Genomic DNA, 19,838 nt, shown 5'->3' with positions numbered 1-19,838 from the left:
TAAATGTAGTGGAGTAAAAGTAAGATACATATGTCTCTCAGAAATTTTGACATGGGAAATGTTGAGGTGCTTTAATATCCTGGACTCCAAACTCCCCTCTTATTAAAGCTGCTCTACCTCCCTCTAGTGGCAGCTCAGTGCAGGTCCAACAGAAACCAGCAGGATGAGATTTATACTGAAGTGCTGAGACATGACAAAAAAAGTAAAGATTTACTTCATCAAGTGAAATGTTTATTATTGCATATATTGGTTCTGCCGTACAAAGTGCAAACAAAAAACAATTGCATTCTAATATCTTACTGTAAATGAATGATAACACATAAGTCATTAGGGCCAGGTAATATATCGATATTATATCGATATCGTGATATGAGACTAGATGTCGTCTTAGATTTTGGATGTTGTAGTATGGTGATATGCCATAAGTTTTGTCTTCTCCTGGTTTTAAAGGCTATATTACAGTAAAATGATGTTTTTGAACTCACCAGACTGTTGTAGCTGTTCTACTATTTACCTTTAAACATTTAGTCATTATATTCACATTATTGATGATTATTTATCAAAAATCTCACTGTGTAAATATTTTGTGGAAACACAAATAGTCCTACAATACTGTCATGATATCGATATCGAGGTATTTGGTCAATTTGATTTTGTCCATATCACCCAGCCCTAAGTCATATTGAAGATATTAGTTGACCAAAAGCTGCTTAAATGTAGATTCATGTGAACAAAATGTTAGCTACCTTTCAAAGACATTAATTGGAATCATAGTTTAAAAAAGGACCTGATGGGCCGTCTCTCGCTCACAAGCAAGTTTTGTTATGGTGAACTGTGTTAGCTTGTTGCTGTCGTCTCGGTGGGCGAACAGACTTCAGAGGAAAAAAGGCACTTCAGGTGTGGTTCCTATTGCGCTTGTTGTCACGGTTACGCATCATCCCCTCCGCAGATCAACAGTAAAGCCTTACGGTAGTCGCCACCGGTATCTCCCTGTAAAAAACAACAAAAAGTTTATGAATAGGGGAAAAAAAAAACTCGTAGGTGGATGTCAACTGGTGTAAGTGTGTTTGTGTGTTTAGTAGTGTATTCATTCATGAGTGTGTATGAGTGTGTGTGTGTGTGTGTACCTTGATCATGGAGTGCAGAGAGCAGGCAAACAACCTCCTGAAATCAGATCTGATGTCCAACATGTCCACCTCACTACGAGTCACCATCACCCTGATCAGGGTGTCATCATCAGTTCCTGCACCCTGCAACAAACACACAAACATAATATGAGTACAAATCCCACAAACATACAACATATAATCGACAGCAGCGTCACATTTTCTGACGAGCACTGATATCTTACAGTCTACTGAATATCTCATGGTGACATATAGACCTAATTAAAACTAGAACACAGAAAGGCTGCTCAATTCTCTACTTGTTACTTTAAATATAGAAATTTTATTCATGTAGCCTAATATCACAAATCACAAATTCTCCACAAGGGGCTTCTTTACAATCTGTGCAACCAAAGGAAATCCTCTATCCTTAGACCCTCATATTACATCAGGAAAAACTCTCTTAAAAAAACATTTAATAGAAGAAACCTCAGGAAGAGCAACAGAACAGTGATCCCTCATCAAGGATGGACAGACACGTAAAAGATGCCATGTGTACAGAAAAAACCAAGACAGCAACATTATAATGTTTGTCAATGTTGACAATGTTTGGAAATTACTGTTGTGCACCTGGATCCTGATTTACATTAAAATACATCAAATAAATGCCTGATCATGAAGTAAAAATGTTTTATATTGGTAGCGTTTGTATTGTTTTTCTGTGTGAAGCATGTTTTTCCCCATGCTACTGATGTGGCCTTCACAGTCACCATATACTGTATACTACAGTATATATACACTACAGTATGTATAATACATACATTATGTGGTTTGCAGCAATGATTTGTTTCTGTTTGGAGCATAATGTTAAATGCTGGAAGTTGTTTTTTATATATTGTCATCCAATCCCATGTGGGATGAATAATTTTTAATAGTATGACACAAAAAAAACCCCCAAAAACATGAATTCATTCATAAAGTCATAAAAAATCATAGAGTATATGTATCATCTTTTATATATTTAAGTAAGTACTGCAGTAGTTTATAAGAAAATACCTTTTTTACAATTATTAAGAATTGGAACTAATCACTTGTTCATTAGTTCATGGCCTCATTTTCTAATATTAAAAGGTATTAACATTATCAGATTAAATATTATAATGGCCATCTGTGCTTTAAACACTCATACGTTGTGCTCTATAAATGTATCCTACCTATGATTTTTTTCTCTCCACTTTTTAACACAATATTTTTAAATCTATTGGCAGAAAATTCAGGATCAAACATTAATGATTTTATAATGGCAGGTAGGACTATTTCAGCAATTTTGCTTGTAAATAATGAGACTTTGCTTCAAAATGCTAAAATGTGTATTTTTTCCTCCCTGAACTGACTGATGTTGTCTTACCTTCATTGAATAGTACAGAGTCTCAGCAAAATAGGCTGGAACGCTCCTGGCACACTTCACTATAGAAGAAAAGTGAAAAAGAAAGAGTTGTGATTGAGAAACTGTCATTATAAGAAATTAAAAGTCAGCATCACTTTCTGTATTGTGTTGTGTAGTTTCGTACCCACTGCAAGAAGCAGGTCTCTCAGGCATCCAGATGTTTCCCTCTTTATGCTTTCCTCCATCTCATATCCAGTCAACTTCATGTAGGCATCAAACACTGAAACACACACATTCAGAAACAGTTTAGTGATTTTGTGAAACTGCAAAGCAATTACAGGAGATCTCTAATACTTCTAATCTCAAACCCAAAACACACAGACACCAACCTCTCCTGAGATGTTCTGCGCTCCGGTTGCCCAGGATGGTGACGAACGTTTGTTCATCAGTGCCAAACTTCTGCTCTCCTGCCTTGAAGAGGACCTGCAGCCACAAACACAAAAACCGATCAGACGTGGTTTCAAAATCATAAAAGCAAACAAACTAAAGTCTTAAAGGAGCATTTTTATATGTCAAAGTCAATTAACATGTCACTAATCGGCTCATCGCTCTGGAGGAGTTTTGTAAAATCTGAGAAAAAGAGATTCAAGTGATCATCCAGGTGTCTCAGCTCAGGTCTGGAGACTACTAATTCTTAAGCATATGTTACAAACTGGGGGTGTAGAATTTATGTAGGATCAAGCATTTCTGTTTCAAGGTCAAGATCAAGGTAAACTTTATTATCCCATTAGGAGAACTTCATGTAGTCATATACGCTTCAAACCACAGTGTAATGTACATAAACTAACAGACACACACATGCATACACAAGCATGCACACAGGCCAACAACACAATATCCTAAAAAATAAAAAAAAATGCTAAATGAAATATAATAAAACATCATCTACAGTATTCAGTCCCAATATACAATTTAAATGAATAATAAATAATGTTCACAGTCCAATTGCCCGCAATCAATACCCAGTCTAAGTATACAGTATACAAAATATCCTGAAAAATGCACCCTATAAAAAATATATCATAACCAGTTCTTGATCCCATCTCTTGCATGTTCTTAAACCTTACTGTGTAAAATCTATTAGTGTAAATGCAACTACTTTGGATTAGTAGCTGGAAAAAATGTACAAACTAATCTTCTCCTCTGCATTGCTGCATATGCAGAAGAGTTAAGAGTCAAGAGGAACAAGACTTGTAGATTCTTGAAGACGTTTCGACTCTCATCCAAAAGGTTTCTTCAGTTCTTTGAGAGGTGAAACATCTTCTACCACAAGTCCAGCTGCTCTTGACTCAACATGTTTGGATGGACCATGACCTGGATGACAGGCACTGGTACAGTTTTACTTCCAGGAAACTCAGAGTCCAACATAATCTACTTTCTTATATTAATAAACTAACTGCAAATGACAGTGGTGGAAAGCAACGAAGTACATTTACTCAAGTACTATACTTAAGTACAACTTGGTTCTGCTGACACCAGTTGTTTCATGACAACTTCAGTCTTTCATGAATGGTTTAGACTTAATGCCTGAGGTCAACATGCTGCTATACATGTGATAGAGGTATGATTTCAGTGCAGAATTGGGTTGAAAGATTTATTATTTGGTAATAATTGGCTAAACTGTTAGGGCTAGGGCTCTGAGGCTGCCCTATAAAACGGGGCAAGTGCCCTCGACCACCAGAATGGGCCTCCTCCAGAGATGACCTGTTAGAAGGCCATGTTGGAGTACTTTCAAACCTCCAACACCTATTTGCACCAATACACTTCGTTGTGACCCCAGCTGTTAGGATTCCTGACTAAATAGGCCTGTTGGTAGTGGTTCAACGACAGCTGGTCATTATAGAAGCCAGGTTGAATTTGGTTCTCTAAGCAAGGCTTTGATGGTCTTGCATGTAGATTTTGGGAACTACGTTCGACACCTAGGTCAGAGGTAGAAGACAGCGGTCTGTCGGTGCTTTATCCACAGCAGCAGGGGGTATCGGTTATCTGTAGGAGGAAACTATTACACCTCAAACACATTTGATTCCCTCCCACCACTAGAGGGCATCATTGCATCATTACAGATTAGCTACACAAACTGACACTCTCCACCCCCTAAAAACACACACACTCATGCTTCAAAGCAAACACATGTGACAGTCACACCCTCAAACAAAGAGACAAAGACCTCATTGATGGTGCAGAGCAGAGTTGAAATATTTACTCATCTGCAATGGACAACTGACTCACCTCAGCGTCGCTCTGTATATTTCCCTCCTGGATCCCCCTCTGCCTGTTAGCCTGAGGAGAGACAAAACATTTCTGTTAGAGTAGAGGAGAGGAGAGGAGAGGAGAGGAGAGGAGAGGAGAGGAGAGGAGAAATTCACCTGGAGCAGAATAACCAGAAGTCTCTTGAAGTGACCTGAGGTGTCACCTGCAATATCCTCCTCCAGGTCATCATCGTACTCTGGGAGACACATGAAACACAAATGTTAATGTTTTTTTAGCTTTTATTTTAGTCCTGATCTTGAAAAAGTACATCATATTTTTTCACAAATAATTTCTCATGATATAATTACTTAAATTAACGCAGCCTGGATCTGGACAATCAGCAGAAAATAGATGGATGGTTTAACCGATGAAAAGTTCATCTAAGTTTCAGCAAAAATCAACACTTGCCCATTATGAGACAATAAGCTTCCTACAGTAGCTGCTGCAGGAGTGAAACTGTTTGCTATAGTTCAGATGCTGCTAAGTGAAACTCCACGAAAAAGGACTGAACATCCACTTCAGTGGGCAGTTTTAAGAGATACTGTAGCAAACATTAACACCAACATTACTCGTTTAAATTAAACTGCATGTAAACATAGAATAAATCCAAATTAAACATGTTCATGACTCTTTTCTTAGACAACTGAGTTTATTATGCATATTTAGTATGTCTGTGTGTGTGTGTGTGTGTGTGTGTGTGTGTGTGTTACCCTGTCTATAAGCAGCAACGATGTCCTTCACCTGCTGGGGAGTTCTGGAGGCCAGAATCTCCACCAGGACCTTCTCGTCTGTTCCTGCCCCCTACAGGTCAAAAACATAAATGTTACAGACCTGATATTTAAAGATCCCCTCTAGACATGTTTTAAGATGTGTATAAAATACTTTGAATAATAATTAGTGTCTAATAGTCAATTATCTCCTCCAGCAGGTAAACCTTCATTTTAAAAGTTTAGCTCCTGGACTCAAGATGTCTCTTGCTTCACTGTAAAGTCTATTCTCAGTATTGGTGCACTGGAGGCTTCAAGTTTCCATATCACACTTGTGTAAGTTGCATACTGGACCAGGATTGGCTCCAAACTAGCTGTGATGTCACAAATCATGATCATAGATTCACCTCTTAAACTCAGATTATAAAATGACCTCAGAGAAACTTTCCTCCTTCAGCAGATCAAAGTGAAAACAGCCTTTTAGTATCAAACTCTGCACATACATCACTTTGCTTAATGAAGGAACAAGAAGGAAAACACATTTTTGACTGAAGAAGGACTGAAAGACTGCTTGTCTGTAGAAACTATCTAAAATACATCTAAATTTGTATCAGTTTCACATCTACTAACTGCAGCACCTACCTTGATGGCATTACGGAGGCATGTCACATCGTAAGCGAGGGGTGGGGTCATCAGAGCCACGATCAGAGTCTCAAATTTACCACCCAGCTCTCCCTTCAGGTCGTTGATCAGATCCTGACACGGAGACAGAGCATGTACTTTAATTAGTTCTGGTGTAGCATAAATCCTGTGTGTGACTACACTGCAGATAAAGATTTAATGGTTGTTGTGTGTGGCTGGATAATTTTGTCATGATTTTCTGGTTGATGATTTTTTCCGTACTGACTGTCACAGTTTGACCGTGTCAAAGTTGGAGCTTTGATGTTGCGTGTGGTCACTAGGTTTAAAGGCCTCAGTATGCTTCAAGTGATCCTGTCAGATCCTCTAACAGCATCTGAAGCCTCCTTTCTGACAGCGGGATCTTTCAGAGGGCTGCGTCCAACAACTTTTGTTGCATTTTTTCCATTCCACTCAGAGACTGGGCAAGTGTCCGCAGGTTTGAAAGTTGAAAGTTGTCGGGAATTAAACCTCTCTTAAGCTCTTTTTTTATTCCTTGCACAACTACTTCTGTCACTTTTCACAATCCATCGTTTCTGTGAGAGGAATTCTGGCTTTCATTTCAGAGCTGGAGTACTTATGAAGGACAAAAAGCTCTGGTGAATAATTTGATTTGTTGGGTAAACACTGTATTCATAGATGTAAATATCAACCAATCAATAGATGGAAGAATGAACTCAATATATTCAATATATGACAGACAGAAATGCCCTGAAACTTCTTTCTTAATTGGACTTGTTTGTGTTGTTTGAATAGGACCCTCTTATTCTAATTTCACACTTAAGCACATGTTGTTTTTTTTGTCTTTAATACTGTTCAACATGAATGTACACTTATAATGTATCATTGAAATATACCATAAAGGTTTGTACATGCAGTGTGAGTGATTTTCATTTCTATCATTTTCCTTTCAGGACAACATGTGCATAGATTAGATTAAATGTACTTAGAAAGAAAGATCCATCAGTGGAGTTAAAGCCATGTTGTTGCACATCCTTTCAAACGTCATTGATGTCAGTAAGACTACTATAAATAAATATAATTCAGTGTATCAAGTGAGGCCATTCATAAGAAGTATAAACACTTTTGCTGTAGCGTTGGTCGTGTTGTTCATTTAAAGCATACTGAGGCCTTTAAGCTGATAATATGTGTGTTGAGGTGGTTTAATGAAGCAGTCCAACCTTTCCAAACAGAGTTTTGTAGGTAGTCTTGATCTCCTGCCTCTGGCCGTTGCTTCGAGCAGTCAACAGCTGCAAGATGGCATCCTCATCGGTCCCTATAGCAACAAGCACCATAGTTACTCAGCCGGCAAGCCACAAGTGTTTATTTATAACTGTTCTCACGTGATGAACATATCACATCACAATGAGCACGCTGCTATCTAGGTGATTACAGATATTTCATCCACATGATTACAGTGTCCAGTCACAGTCAGCGTCTGTTTGCTCACAATGACGCGTCTCAAGTTTCACCTCCGTTCTTGTGTTTATGACTCACCGCCGTCTGGGTGCAGAAAGGATTACCACAGTAATTGTTCAGAGAGGAACTTCCAAGAGAAGCTCTCTCATTGGTTTGTTGTTGGAGGAGTACTACTGACTGACACGCCTTCCTTCATACATATCAAATGACAGCAGATGTACGAGCATCTCACCGAGACCCTTCATGGCCTTGTACAGGACCTCAGCATCCGCGCTGGCGTTGAAGTTTCCGCTGGCTTTCACGGTTCCTTTGCTGGCCTGCAACAAGAAAGATGTGGACAGAGGAGGATTATCCTGGTGTAGATTCTTTCATGTTACATGTTACTGTGAGCACAGCGATGGTTTTATGCAAGTTTTATCAATTTGTGCCAATACAAGTAGGGCTGCAACTACCGGTTATTTTCATTATATGTTAAACTATCAATCATTTTAAGTGTTTAGTCTATAAAACATCAGAAAAATGTGAAAAATGTCACAAATTTCCACAGCCAAGGTGTCTTCAAATATCTTGTTTTGTTCCATCAACAGTCAAAGCCAAAGATATTTAATTTACATGAATAAAAATATTAAAAATATAAACTATATATACTATATATTATATAAAATATAGTAATAAAAATGTAAAACAGAGAAAAGCAGCAAGTCTTTACATTTCAGAAGCTAGAACTACACTATCTTTGACATATATGCTTGACAAACACCTTAAACAATGAACCCATGATCAAAATAGTTGCTGATTAACTTTTCTGTGCACTGACTTATTGATTAATCGTCTAATCATTTCAGCTCTGAACAAAAGTGCGTGCATCAGAGGAGAAACTTTCCACACTGTATTTATAGTGAAGTGCATGTGTCTGCTTTCTATGACTTATCATCAGATACTTAGTAAATGTTTTACCGTTGCAGATCCTACTCAATCAATTTGTAGATTCACGCTCAGATAAATATGAGTTATTTCAGATTCTTTGCATGCAAAAAGCTCAAAGATCTTCTATCATTGCAGATCACATTTTATCAATCTACTACTTCTCATGCTTACATAAATACTGTATTGAATAACATGTCTAAGATTCGTTATGCACATAACTTCATCCAAGATTTTCTCCCTTTCCACCTTTATAAAATCACAGACTGCATTAAATCAATCTTTATAGTCGTGCTTACATAAATACTGTATAAAATAAAATCTCCCAGGTTCCTGATGTGCATACATTCATTGACGACTTCTCCTTTAAGACGCATTTAATGAACTTAATGACTTCCAGACTTGCAGGCCCGTTAAAAAACATACAGATGTGCACACGAGCTCTCGCATTAAACCTCTTTATTCATACGCTCCCCTCATATAAACAGCATGTCCTTCACATCGTTTCTTAGTTACGGTTCCAGATATCTGAATTTCCGTCTCAGATTTGTTTGGCGGTTCAAGTATGATGGATGAAGAGAGACGAAATGGCGACTCAGTCTGATTATCAAGCTAATCATTTCTCTCAATGTGGAAAAAAATGTTTCAAAGCAGCAAGATAGTAAGAATCTTAAACATTAACTTTAAGATTGATTTTGGAAAAGCGCTGAAACAATGTTGCTCTCATTCAAGACAATCCCTCAAACTGTGACACATTAACAATGAAACAGCCAAGTGGTTGCTTCTTGTTTCAGAGCAGAGATGTTTAGAGTGGAAAACCACGGGAATGTCACTGGAATTCTGACCCTGAAAATCTGGAGTTTTATAAAAAAAAAAAAAAAAGTGGAACATTCAAAAACAACTCGCCATTCACAACAAGAAAAGTCTGTTTGTGCAGGAAAGACGATGCCAAAACGTTTCTCATAAACACACTCAGCCTCACAAGTTAAACAAAATCTAATCAATCTGCAGACGGCTCAACACGGAGATATTTGGACAACAACCCGACACAATGTAGATCATCTCCGCTGGAATGTCGGACAGAGACTGAGAGCGTATAGCGAGAGATAAGTTGAGTCTTATGGAGCGAGTTCAGACATGAGTTGAGGCGGAGGAGGGGGCGGCCTGCTGATGGAGGTATTTTGACCCTCCGAAGATAAACAGAGGTTGTTACAGCAGGTAAAGCAGTGAGACAGTGACACCACTTATCAATCCCCCCTCCTGCATTTATGGACTGTGGTTGCCATGCATACCGTCCACAATCTACCTACTGTTGTCATGTTTCCGTGAAGGAAAATCGTTATAATGTTAAAAATCGAGCATTTTGTTGCTGTGTGTGGTGGTGATGTGGTTATCATGCAGCCATTATTTGCTTTCACTGTCAGTACTGTTGAGCTTAGATGTGAATATTATTTAGAATGAGGCCAAAATGATTCAATATTTTACTTAATTTCAACGAAAAAAACAAAACTAACAACATATAAGTCCGTCTTTCTGTATAATCTATACTTTCCTACCCTGTCAGTGGCTCTACGAGCAGGACAGCAGCTACAATTGATGACACAGCAGTCACACCCTCTGTGTTTGTTTCTGTGACCTAAAGTGCAGTTTATGTTTTATAGTCTACATTTAATAGTTTTTTAAAAGCTGGACACTACTACTCTTTTTTTCTATTTTTCGATATTAGACAGTATTAGTATGTATGGAGGGAATCTTTAAATGTATAAATATGCTAAATTTAACATTTTTCTTAATCGGATAAGATGAAATAGCTTTTAGATCACCATGTAGAGAAACTAGGACATACAGCTGTTTTTAGATGGATGAAAGAAATTTACAAAAAATGTGTATCAAGGGAGCCACTGCACTAATTTCATCTGGAAAAACATCCAAACTAACAGATTTTTTTTTACATATTTTTCATAGTTGTCTTATCATCTGGAGGCTGCTTGGTCTCACATCCTCAGTATTTCTAAAATCCTGTGTACAGCTTTGGCCCAAAGCCACCTTTTATAAGGTCATGTATTTCCTGACCAGATGGGTGCTGTAGTTTTTACAAACATTAATCAAAATAGTGTGTTTGTTTGGGACTATTTTCAGCCACAAACACAATGTACAAGTGAGGTTTGACAGCTCCGGGATGGAGTTTTCAGCACCCTAAAGCATGTCACATACTGCACGGTGCAGCTCAGTGATGTGTTTTTAACAACAATGGAGATCTATGGAACAGAGGGACACACCATAACAGGCTTTGACTACACATCTGGATCAATTCATCGTGGGTTTTGCTGTTTTCACTGGATTTGCTGACAACACAAAAAATATAGAGCATCACTAGTCGTATCCTCATCCTCAGCCAACCCTTAAAACTGACTTTTGTGAGCAGTTCGCTTTACGGCCCAACAATAAACTGTCTGCAGGGCACAGCAGCGAAACGTCACCACGACTGATTATTATCATGAATCACATTTTTATATAGTAACATATCACTCCACCCTGACTCACAGAGAGAGAGAGAGAGAGAACCGTTTCCCCTTTAAGAGAGAGGGGGGTGGATTTAAACTCCGGGCTAGACGTGGAAATGACTGTATTAAACACAGAAAGAGAGGTGGAGAGACTGCAGTGACCCACCCGAGTGGAATAGAGCCCACATGACTCATACACCAAACTTCTCAACTTCCCCATATGAAAACCTCTTTCCAGCCCCATGGGCATGCGCACTCAGCACACACACACACCCATACAAACACCCACACTTAACAAACTGGAAAGTTTCCGTAGTAAAATGTTTAAACTGACAAATTCTGTGCCTAAATACACTTAATTATAACAACAATGTACGTATTGAACTGTGTATAAATGGCTGCAGAGCCCGTTCTTTGCTTTATCTCATGCCCTTGACTACATTTATAGAAGATAATGAGCTATTATGTTTAATGAAAACGTATCAAAAGTTTATCAACATTTTTTTGTTCACTTATCCCAACCAGTCAGATAAATCTTATTACATAATGTGGAATAAAGTGGGCGTTGTCTTCAAGACTTAAGAAAGTAAAAACTTTTATGAGTCATACATTTGCATAAATAACGGACTGTTCCTTCACTAACTGGAGATTTAATTCATCCGGTCCAGAAAGAAGGAAGAAATTTACGATGTTTCTTTAGATTAATGGAGGCTGGAGGAGGGAAAAAAGTGAAACGTGAAATGAAAATGACTCACCATTTTGACAGTCTTGGATGTTTTTTTTCCACGAGAGGAAAGTTGTGCCTATTAAAGGAAGAAAAACGTTAGTCGGCAACTAAACAAGACAAATACTAAACTTTCTCTGAGGACCAGATGTGTTTCATCTAAACATCTGTATTAACTAGATCTGGATGGTTTTCGTAGTGTCCAGTCCAGCCTGCAGTAGCTGTCACACGGATAGTGGACTGACACGGCTCTTTTGTCGTCCACAGGTGGACCCCGGATGTCCTCACCGCTCACCTGGAACAGATGCTACTGAAAACATTTATTTACCTGGAAGTTACAGCTGAGATGAACGAGACGCAACTCGGAGAGCAGACAAAGAGATCCGGCAGAGCAGAAGAGAGGAAGAGAAGAAGGAGGGACGGCAGAAACACTCTCGGATAAACTTTGCGCCGCGCGCGTGATCGTGTGTGTGTGCGCGCGCGTGCGTGAGCCACACCCAGGTGCGCACAGACCTGGCACGGCTCTGCTCCTGAAGCCCTCTGGGAAATGTTGTTTTTGATGTTCTGGAGCTACTGTGGATTCAAACAGGGAGCTGTAGTTTAAAAAAAATAAAAAAGAGGAAAAGTTTTTTAAAAGTTCTTGTTTCATATTAAAGCAGATGTGCATTTCAGTATGTGGCGTCCAGGGACCCCCGGGGGTCCTTGAGGGGGTTCCAGGGGTCCCCAGCAAAAAAGGGGAATCATTTATTTTCACTATAATTCCATCAATAAGTAACACAATGACAGAATGTATGACTATTTTGGTCATGGGTTTCATACACTTTCTATAATAAAACATCTAAAAGCAAAAATCTTATCAGATGGGGGACCGTGGTCTAATTTGTGTCAGTTTAGGGGTCCACGAGGTGAAAAAGTTTGAGAACCACTGCTTTAGAGAATAATTTAAAGGGTTGTTCAAATGTTTTTCAGCTCAAGAAAATGTATATAGAAATAATATTAGACTATATGAAGTTGACAAATTATAGCCTCTCTTAGTTTGTAGTAAATGGTCTTTTTTTTCACGTTGGTTGTAAGTAATATTTGTTAATCAACTGGAATCTATTTCTATTGTTTAGATATCTTAAACAATAGATTTCTTTTTCTTCTCCCTGCTCCTTTTCAGTCCTGGAATGTGTAGAAGGAAATTGAATTGCATTTTGTTCATGAATCGCATATTATCTGGAGCTGTGCATCGACATGAGCGGAACAAATGAATGAAATGAAATATTGCAAATGTCATTATGACAGGCTTCACCCTATCAGCTATGAACAGAAGGCCTACCACACTGTGTACAGACAGTGGGTTTATCAGAGCTTATTTGCTGAAAACAGCTGCCTGCTGCTAATAATGGAAACAAATGCTATAAAACCAAAATAATGAGCTGAAAGATGTTAAAATGCCCCCATTGTGCTGAGGAGAACGCTGGCTGATCATTCTCTGTGGATTCATCATCACGAGAGGACTTTTTCACATTACCCATAGTCATCTGATCCGTTGTTAATAAAATATTGATTAGTGCAGCTTTAAGGTCCATACATCACTCTGACAGTCAACAGGACGTTGTGTGTGACATTTGCTCACACCCACAAGTTTAACTCTGCTCTCTCAGGGTAAATATCCAAGTGACACTGTGTACTTTGGACATATTATGTGTGTCAGACTGTGTATGAGCATTAAATTAGGAATGATAATCATTTACATAGCATTTATATTAAGTTGAAGAGAGTGAAAGAAAGATAAACTGAGACAAAGTATGTGCTTCTTGTGGCTTTAACTGCCAGAAATAATTGACTTGGTTGAGGGTGAAGTTATTAATGAAGTAACTCACTATTGAAGCAGTGTTTTCATGGCTACTAGACACTGCTAATAGAAACAGGATATTTTCAAGTGTTTTAAGTTTGCTATCATTTATTTTCTCTAAAATACTGACTCACCTCTGTGACTGGAATAACTGTGACCAAAGGCCAACCAGTGTCTAAGAACAAAGGTTAAACTGAACACCACCAATGCAATAATCTGTAGTGACAGTAGTGGGCGCCCTACATATGGACTCTAGTGCCAAACTTGAGTGTGCATTTCCTGAAGAAAACGCTGATTGCTGAAAGCTGATTAAACTGCCAGCTGTTGCAAGCTGCTGCTACAAGCTGCTTCTCCACCAACCCCTTGTTTTGATGTTGTAACACCACCTACGTGTGAAGTTGTACGAAAGTCACATGTGTTACATAATGCAGCAAGTGAGTAAAGTGCATATCTGTCTTCATCATGGTTTGAAATGTTTGAATGTTGATCAAACAGAAAACCATCTGACTTGCACCAGCCGACTTGTCTGACAGTCCCTCGTGTCCTGTGGCTCGAGTCTTGTTCCAAAGCGGTGAAACAGCTTCAAGGTTTTATTCTCCGAGCTGTTGGATCAGTCTGCCTGAAGATCTGAAAGCAGCTGAAAGTGTTGATATCTTAAAACTTAAAATTTATTTTAATGTATTCATGTTTAAACCTATTTTATCTATTTTAATCGTCATTTTCTTTTTATCAGTTCAATCTAATTTAGACTTGATTTCTTTTTAGATCTATTTTACTGTTTTTATTATTATTCTTTTTTCCACACGTGCATTAGTTTCAACATCAGTCAATTATATTAGTCCCAATTATTTGTACTGTTTACATTTGTCCTCTCTTATTATCAACTTGTCATCTGTAAAGTGTTTTGAATTGCACTAACCTGTCTGAAAGGTGCCATATAAAGAAAGTTTGATTGATTGAGTGTAAATTACTTAGCTGGGTAATTTGTTAGTAATTATTTCTTTATTATTTCTTATGTGTGTGTCTGTCTGTGCATGTTATTTAGAAATCTAGCCTTTTCCAAAGCCTCCTGGTTTGCTCCTCTTACCTCATTGGGACTCTTATTTTCAAAGTTTAGCAATCTTATGTGCTCTTTTGGAGGAGAATACACAGGATGTAGAAACGGTTCAGTGACTCACAATAATTCTACACACCACCTTTTGAAAATTTTCAAAATGTCAGCACCAGAGATAAACCGAGCATTAATATGATATGTAGCAGAGGTATTCAGTCTTTACGAAGCAGTTAACACGGACAACACAGAATGTAACACAGAGTAAAGCCCATGTTTGTATGAAGTATTTGTCTGTACTCATTACAAAGACGAGAGGTGTAATCAGTAAAGTGGACACACCTCTAACACTGTGTGTGAGAGTGATGATGAGCCCCTGTAGGAGAGGACGTAATGGCTGACAAGATCTCAAAAACTATAACTGCTCTATATATTTACATTTTGAGAGAGAGGAGGCTTGTGGCAACATTTCAAGGTATGATATGTGCTTGAGGAGTTAAAATTGTGGGAGTTAGAAGGAGTTTTTTTTCTGGTCTAAAAGAATCTCTGCTCTCCCCTCTGATCACATGACATACTGATGAGGTCTGAAACCTGCAGTAAAAGCCCTCACTTTAGACTTAAATTGCTCCAAAAATACAGAAGGTATCACAACACAAAATACAACTTTGAAGATCCAAAGTTTTGTGGACGTTTTAAGGTTTGAATGGGGTCTATAGGATAAGAAATGTCTGAGCAGTTGAGTTTCAAATTTACAAAGTTGCAGCAGTGGAAAACATCCAAAAACAGAATGTGGAATAACAAAGAACGAAGAGGACTAAAGGTCAAATTTGGCAACTACAGTCTGTTTTTACTTCAGATAATGTGAAGGCAAAAAACAAGCATGTGCTGCCTGAGTCTTGCAAGACACACGTGGATTGGTAACAATATTGTTTTAATATTTCTCTTCATTATAAACAAAACAATGCATCGCTTTATGAGCACTAATATTTCACACCAGTGTACTATACAATAAACTCTACATCAGGAATTTTAATTAAATGCTTTATCCTGTATGAGAAAACTACAACATGTGTAAATGTCTAAAGTTAATATATTACAGGGTGAAATATCAACAATCACACAATAAACAGAGCGAAGAACAAAGTGTGCTGCACCTGCAGTATTGTTTCTGCAATGGATACTGTTCATTCTTTTGCCTTCTGTGTTGGCATGAAAGGAATCTTCATGTCATGCAAATAAAACACAGAGTGAACTGAACTGAAAGCCCAGAGATCAATTTCAACAAAGAGACTAAACATTTCAACAACGAGAGTGAAAGATAGGGCCAGAATGTGGGTTCAACAATTATAAAACACACATATATAGTTTTATAAAATTAGGCTAATTCAAATTTGAATAGATTACACAACAAATTGAAGAACAACAAAAGTGTGAAAGTTCATTCTTGACCTTGGAAGCAGAATTATGCCAAAAAATGTCCACACAAAGTCCACAAACCACATCTCATGCTCTTCATATCACATCCGTTGGTTATGTGACAACAACTCTGCAACTCTCTGCATGACAACAGAGCAAAATCCTTCCACTGATGAAGAACAAGAGATGTGGTTTAAAGCTCCCGATAAAGAAAACATAAGTGAACTTTATGTTATGATTTATTTTTTGGTCTGACACCATTTTTACTGATTGAGTTTTTACTATAAAACACAAAAACTGAAACTGAAAAACTGAACTGAAAACCAACATAAAATCCATCTAATGTGTGGTCAAAACTGTAACATCATGATAATAGCGTGCATCTAAACAGATCAGCTGTAAATGAAGATAGATACCCTCTGAAAACTTTGCCCTACTTTTGCATCATTACAGAAGAAAAACATTTCAAACATTATGCTGCCATATAGATTAAATATTTATAATGTTACAGATTCATGAAACGAACTCAAACACACAGGCTTCTAAGCACATCTGCACATAAACTGTCTGTTTTGAGGTAGCAGGTGAAGGTCACAGTGTGTCGTCACTTTCTGTATCTGTAGCGTTGTGACTCTTGAAGTAAGAACCAGAGTAACAGCGTAAGCAGTGCGCTGAGAAACACAAACAGACAAAAATACACCATTATGCTCCATCCCCAACCTGCAGGTAAAGGAGGCTCTCCACCGACCCCCACAAATGTTGCAGGTAGGGGCATGTTGGTGTGCACGGGCATCAAATGTCTGAACTAATTTCCTCTAATTCCTTGTTGACTAGGAGATGATACGTGGACTTCAGTGCTGGTGATGTACAGCGCTTCCATTAAGGTTTCCCAGTTCTGTTGTCCGCCAAGTGAATCTTCAGGGGACCACTGTCATCCACTGAAGCCCCTGCCTGAGTACAGAGTTTTGCGTTTCAAAAAGCAATCTGTAGCAGGAAATAATGACTGCAATCAACTTTCTTCTCAGTCAAATAAAAGAGCAAAGATTGTGATCATATAGCAACAAGTCTGATAGCAATTTTGTCTCAGAGTGTGATTGAATACCTTATGAGCACGATTCATGATGTTCTCTATCATCTGACTGCTTCATCCACATCTGAAATGCAATCAGAGAAAAATCAAAAGACGAAATAAAGATGGAGTTCTCTCCTCCCTTCTCTTCTTCTTCTTCTTCTTTTGACCACTGCCTTACTGTTGTTCGCCTCTTTTTAAACCCACCCAAACATGCACCCTTTAAACAGACAAACAGATGGACACACTTAGAATAAATCAACAGCTACCCATATCTCTGTGACCTATGAACTTATCAACCTACAGTCAATCTCTCTCTCTCTCTCTCTCTCTCTCTCTCTCTCTCTCTCACACACACACACACACACACACACACACACACACACACACACACACACACACACACAGCCACTGACTTTATCCTGCAGGTATGTATGATCAATAACTCTTGCAGTGGTCTATCTTCACTTCTGATTCTTCTAACCCTAACCCACCCTGCATAATAAAACATTCATGTAGCTACAGTGCAACATTATGCATTTTGAAAATCTAGAGCCAACTGACACATTTATAGAGTAGAGTACTTAGGGTATAAATAATCAAATTACAGTAATTTCCACTTGCTACATATGCATTAAAGAAAGCTGAGCTGTTAAAATTACTGTTTTGCTGAATACATTATGTGAATAAAGTGTGGTAAAGGCAATAAGTTTATTTGAAAGGCCCTTTTAGTCATGGTCTCAAAGACTTCAATAAATTAAAATGAGACATTTCATTGTGAGACCTTTAATAATAACAGTCAAATCTCTAATGAACATAAAAACCTTGTGAAGGACCTCATAGAGGGGCGCCCTCATTCTGGGACTGTCAGGCATTAAATAAGTGCTCAGCAGGCAGAATACAGTACTCAAAAAGAATAAAAATATAGCAAAAAGTATACAATAACAAATGTATCGATTAAGCAGACAGAAAGACAAATGGACACAATAAATCGATGAATAAATCAACAGCTACCCATATCTCTCTGACCTATGAACTCATCAATCCACAACCAACCTCTCTCTCTCTCTCTCTCTCTCTCTCACACACACACACACACACACACACACACACACACACACACACACACGCAGCCACTGACTTCACCTTGCAGGCCAGGTAAGTATGATCGATAACTCCCACAGTCGAGCTATCTTCACTTCTGATTGAGACATATTTTTAAACTCCACCCTGCATGAATAAAACATGCATGTTGTGCTGCAATTGCAGTGCAACACTAAGAGCCAACTGACAGATTTAACATATCTAATTTATAGAATATACTGAAGTCATATAATCAAATTACAGCAATTTCCACTTGCTACATATGCATAAAAGAAATGTTGTGTTGTTGAAATTGTTATTGTTTCCAATTAAATAAATAAATGATGTGATTAAAAGTCTGGTAAAGCCAATTAGTTGATCTGGAAAAGCCCTTTTAGTCAAGGCTTCATCTATTTTATGAAACAGTAAATTAAAATGACACACCCATCCTTAGACTATTGATAATAACAGACAAATCTTTAATGAAAACAACATGGATGTCATAGTCATGTCCCACTCTGGCTCTGTGTCCCTCCACCAGTTCACCAGATGCCCCAGATTTTTTCCCTATTTGTTGAACTGGACTTAGTGGGAGAAGGCCCTACAGGAAATTGAAGTTCGCTTTCAAACTGGTTGTTTACTTAAGCAAATGTGACTGAGGACTGTTGCTCGCTACACACTGATCCTCATAGAAACTAAGAGCAAAAGTGAACTCAGAAACTCAGAGCAACAGTTGTCTTTCAGTCCTTTTTTTGTTGTTACACGCAGGCCGACAAACTTATTATGTTTCATGTTTATGTCAATAGCAATGTATGTTTGAGCTCCTTAAAGACCCTTTAAAGGTTGTCAATGTTGCGTTGAGATGTGTTTGCTGTTTCTGCTCAGTTTGACTTGTGTATTTAAGTTATATTCATGTGTATTCTGGGTTTTTGGTTTTCAGTTTGCTCTGTGTTTTTCCTCCTGTGTTTCCATCCTGCTTTTCCCTCCACACCTGCCCTGCTCCCTGTGTCTTCCCAGAACAATCAGCTCCCAGCTGGCCCTCATGTCTTGCCACCTGTTCCTTGTTGTGTCATTCGTTCAGTTTGCATTTAATTCCTGGTTTTCAGTTCAGTCTTGTTGGATCCTTTGTTCTGTTCTGTTCGATTTTGTTATGCTGTGCCTGGACGCCTGAATCTTTATTAAAGAGATATTCTTTAGCACATTCTGGCTGCTGCGTCCTGCATTTGCGTCCATCTCCTGCTCCTCTCCCTGACAATGGAAACCTTGTGAAGGATGTCGCAGAGGGGGCGCCCTCGTTCTGGGACTGTCAGGCATTAAATAAGGGCTCAGCAGGCAGAATACCGTATGCAAAAAGAATAAACATGTAGCGAAAAGAATACAATAACAAATGGAAACATGACAAAATGCAAAGAACAAATGATTATCATATATCAAAGCTAAATCAGATACCACCATCACTGCTCTCATATTGATCATCATGAGAGCAAATAGGTTTATGTTTCTACATCAGGAGGAAGTAAGAGTGGAGAGCCACATAATCACAACCTGGAAAACATGAAGACAAGAAAGACTACCCTTCACACAGAACACTCATTTACCATTGTGTGTGTTCACACACAG

General features: G+C 38.3%; 1 protein-coding gene across 1 annotated transcript; it reads right to left on the bottom strand.

Moving 5' to 3' along the window:
* Window positions 1-203: 203 nt before the first annotated feature.
* Window positions 204-12,312, bottom strand: anxa5b (annexin A5b). The gene is made up of 13 exons (XM_067585014.1): window positions 12,088-12,312; window positions 11,791-11,838; window positions 7,840-7,924; window positions 7,370-7,464; window positions 6,153-6,266; window positions 5,514-5,604; window positions 4,920-4,999; window positions 4,783-4,833; window positions 2,883-2,976; window positions 2,678-2,773; window positions 2,515-2,573; window positions 1,128-1,250; window positions 204-990 (listed from the first exon to the last, which is right to left on the bottom strand). The coding sequence occupies exons 2-13, from the start codon at window positions 11,791-11,793 to the stop codon at window positions 928-930; spliced, it is 954 nt and encodes a 317-aa protein (XP_067441115.1). The 5' UTR covers window positions 11,794-11,838; window positions 12,088-12,312; the 3' UTR covers window positions 204-927.
* Between the last annotated feature and the right edge of the window lie 7,526 nt (window positions 12,313-19,838).

The sequence above is a fragment of the Thunnus thynnus genome, chromosome 3 (assembly GCF_963924715.1).
Source record: "Thunnus thynnus chromosome 3, fThuThy2.1, whole genome shotgun sequence".
Taxonomy (NCBI): Eukaryota; Metazoa; Chordata; class Actinopteri; order Scombriformes; family Scombridae; genus Thunnus; species Thunnus thynnus.
Note: the sequence above shows the minus strand (reverse complement) of the source record. Positions and strands in the feature narration are given on the sequence as shown.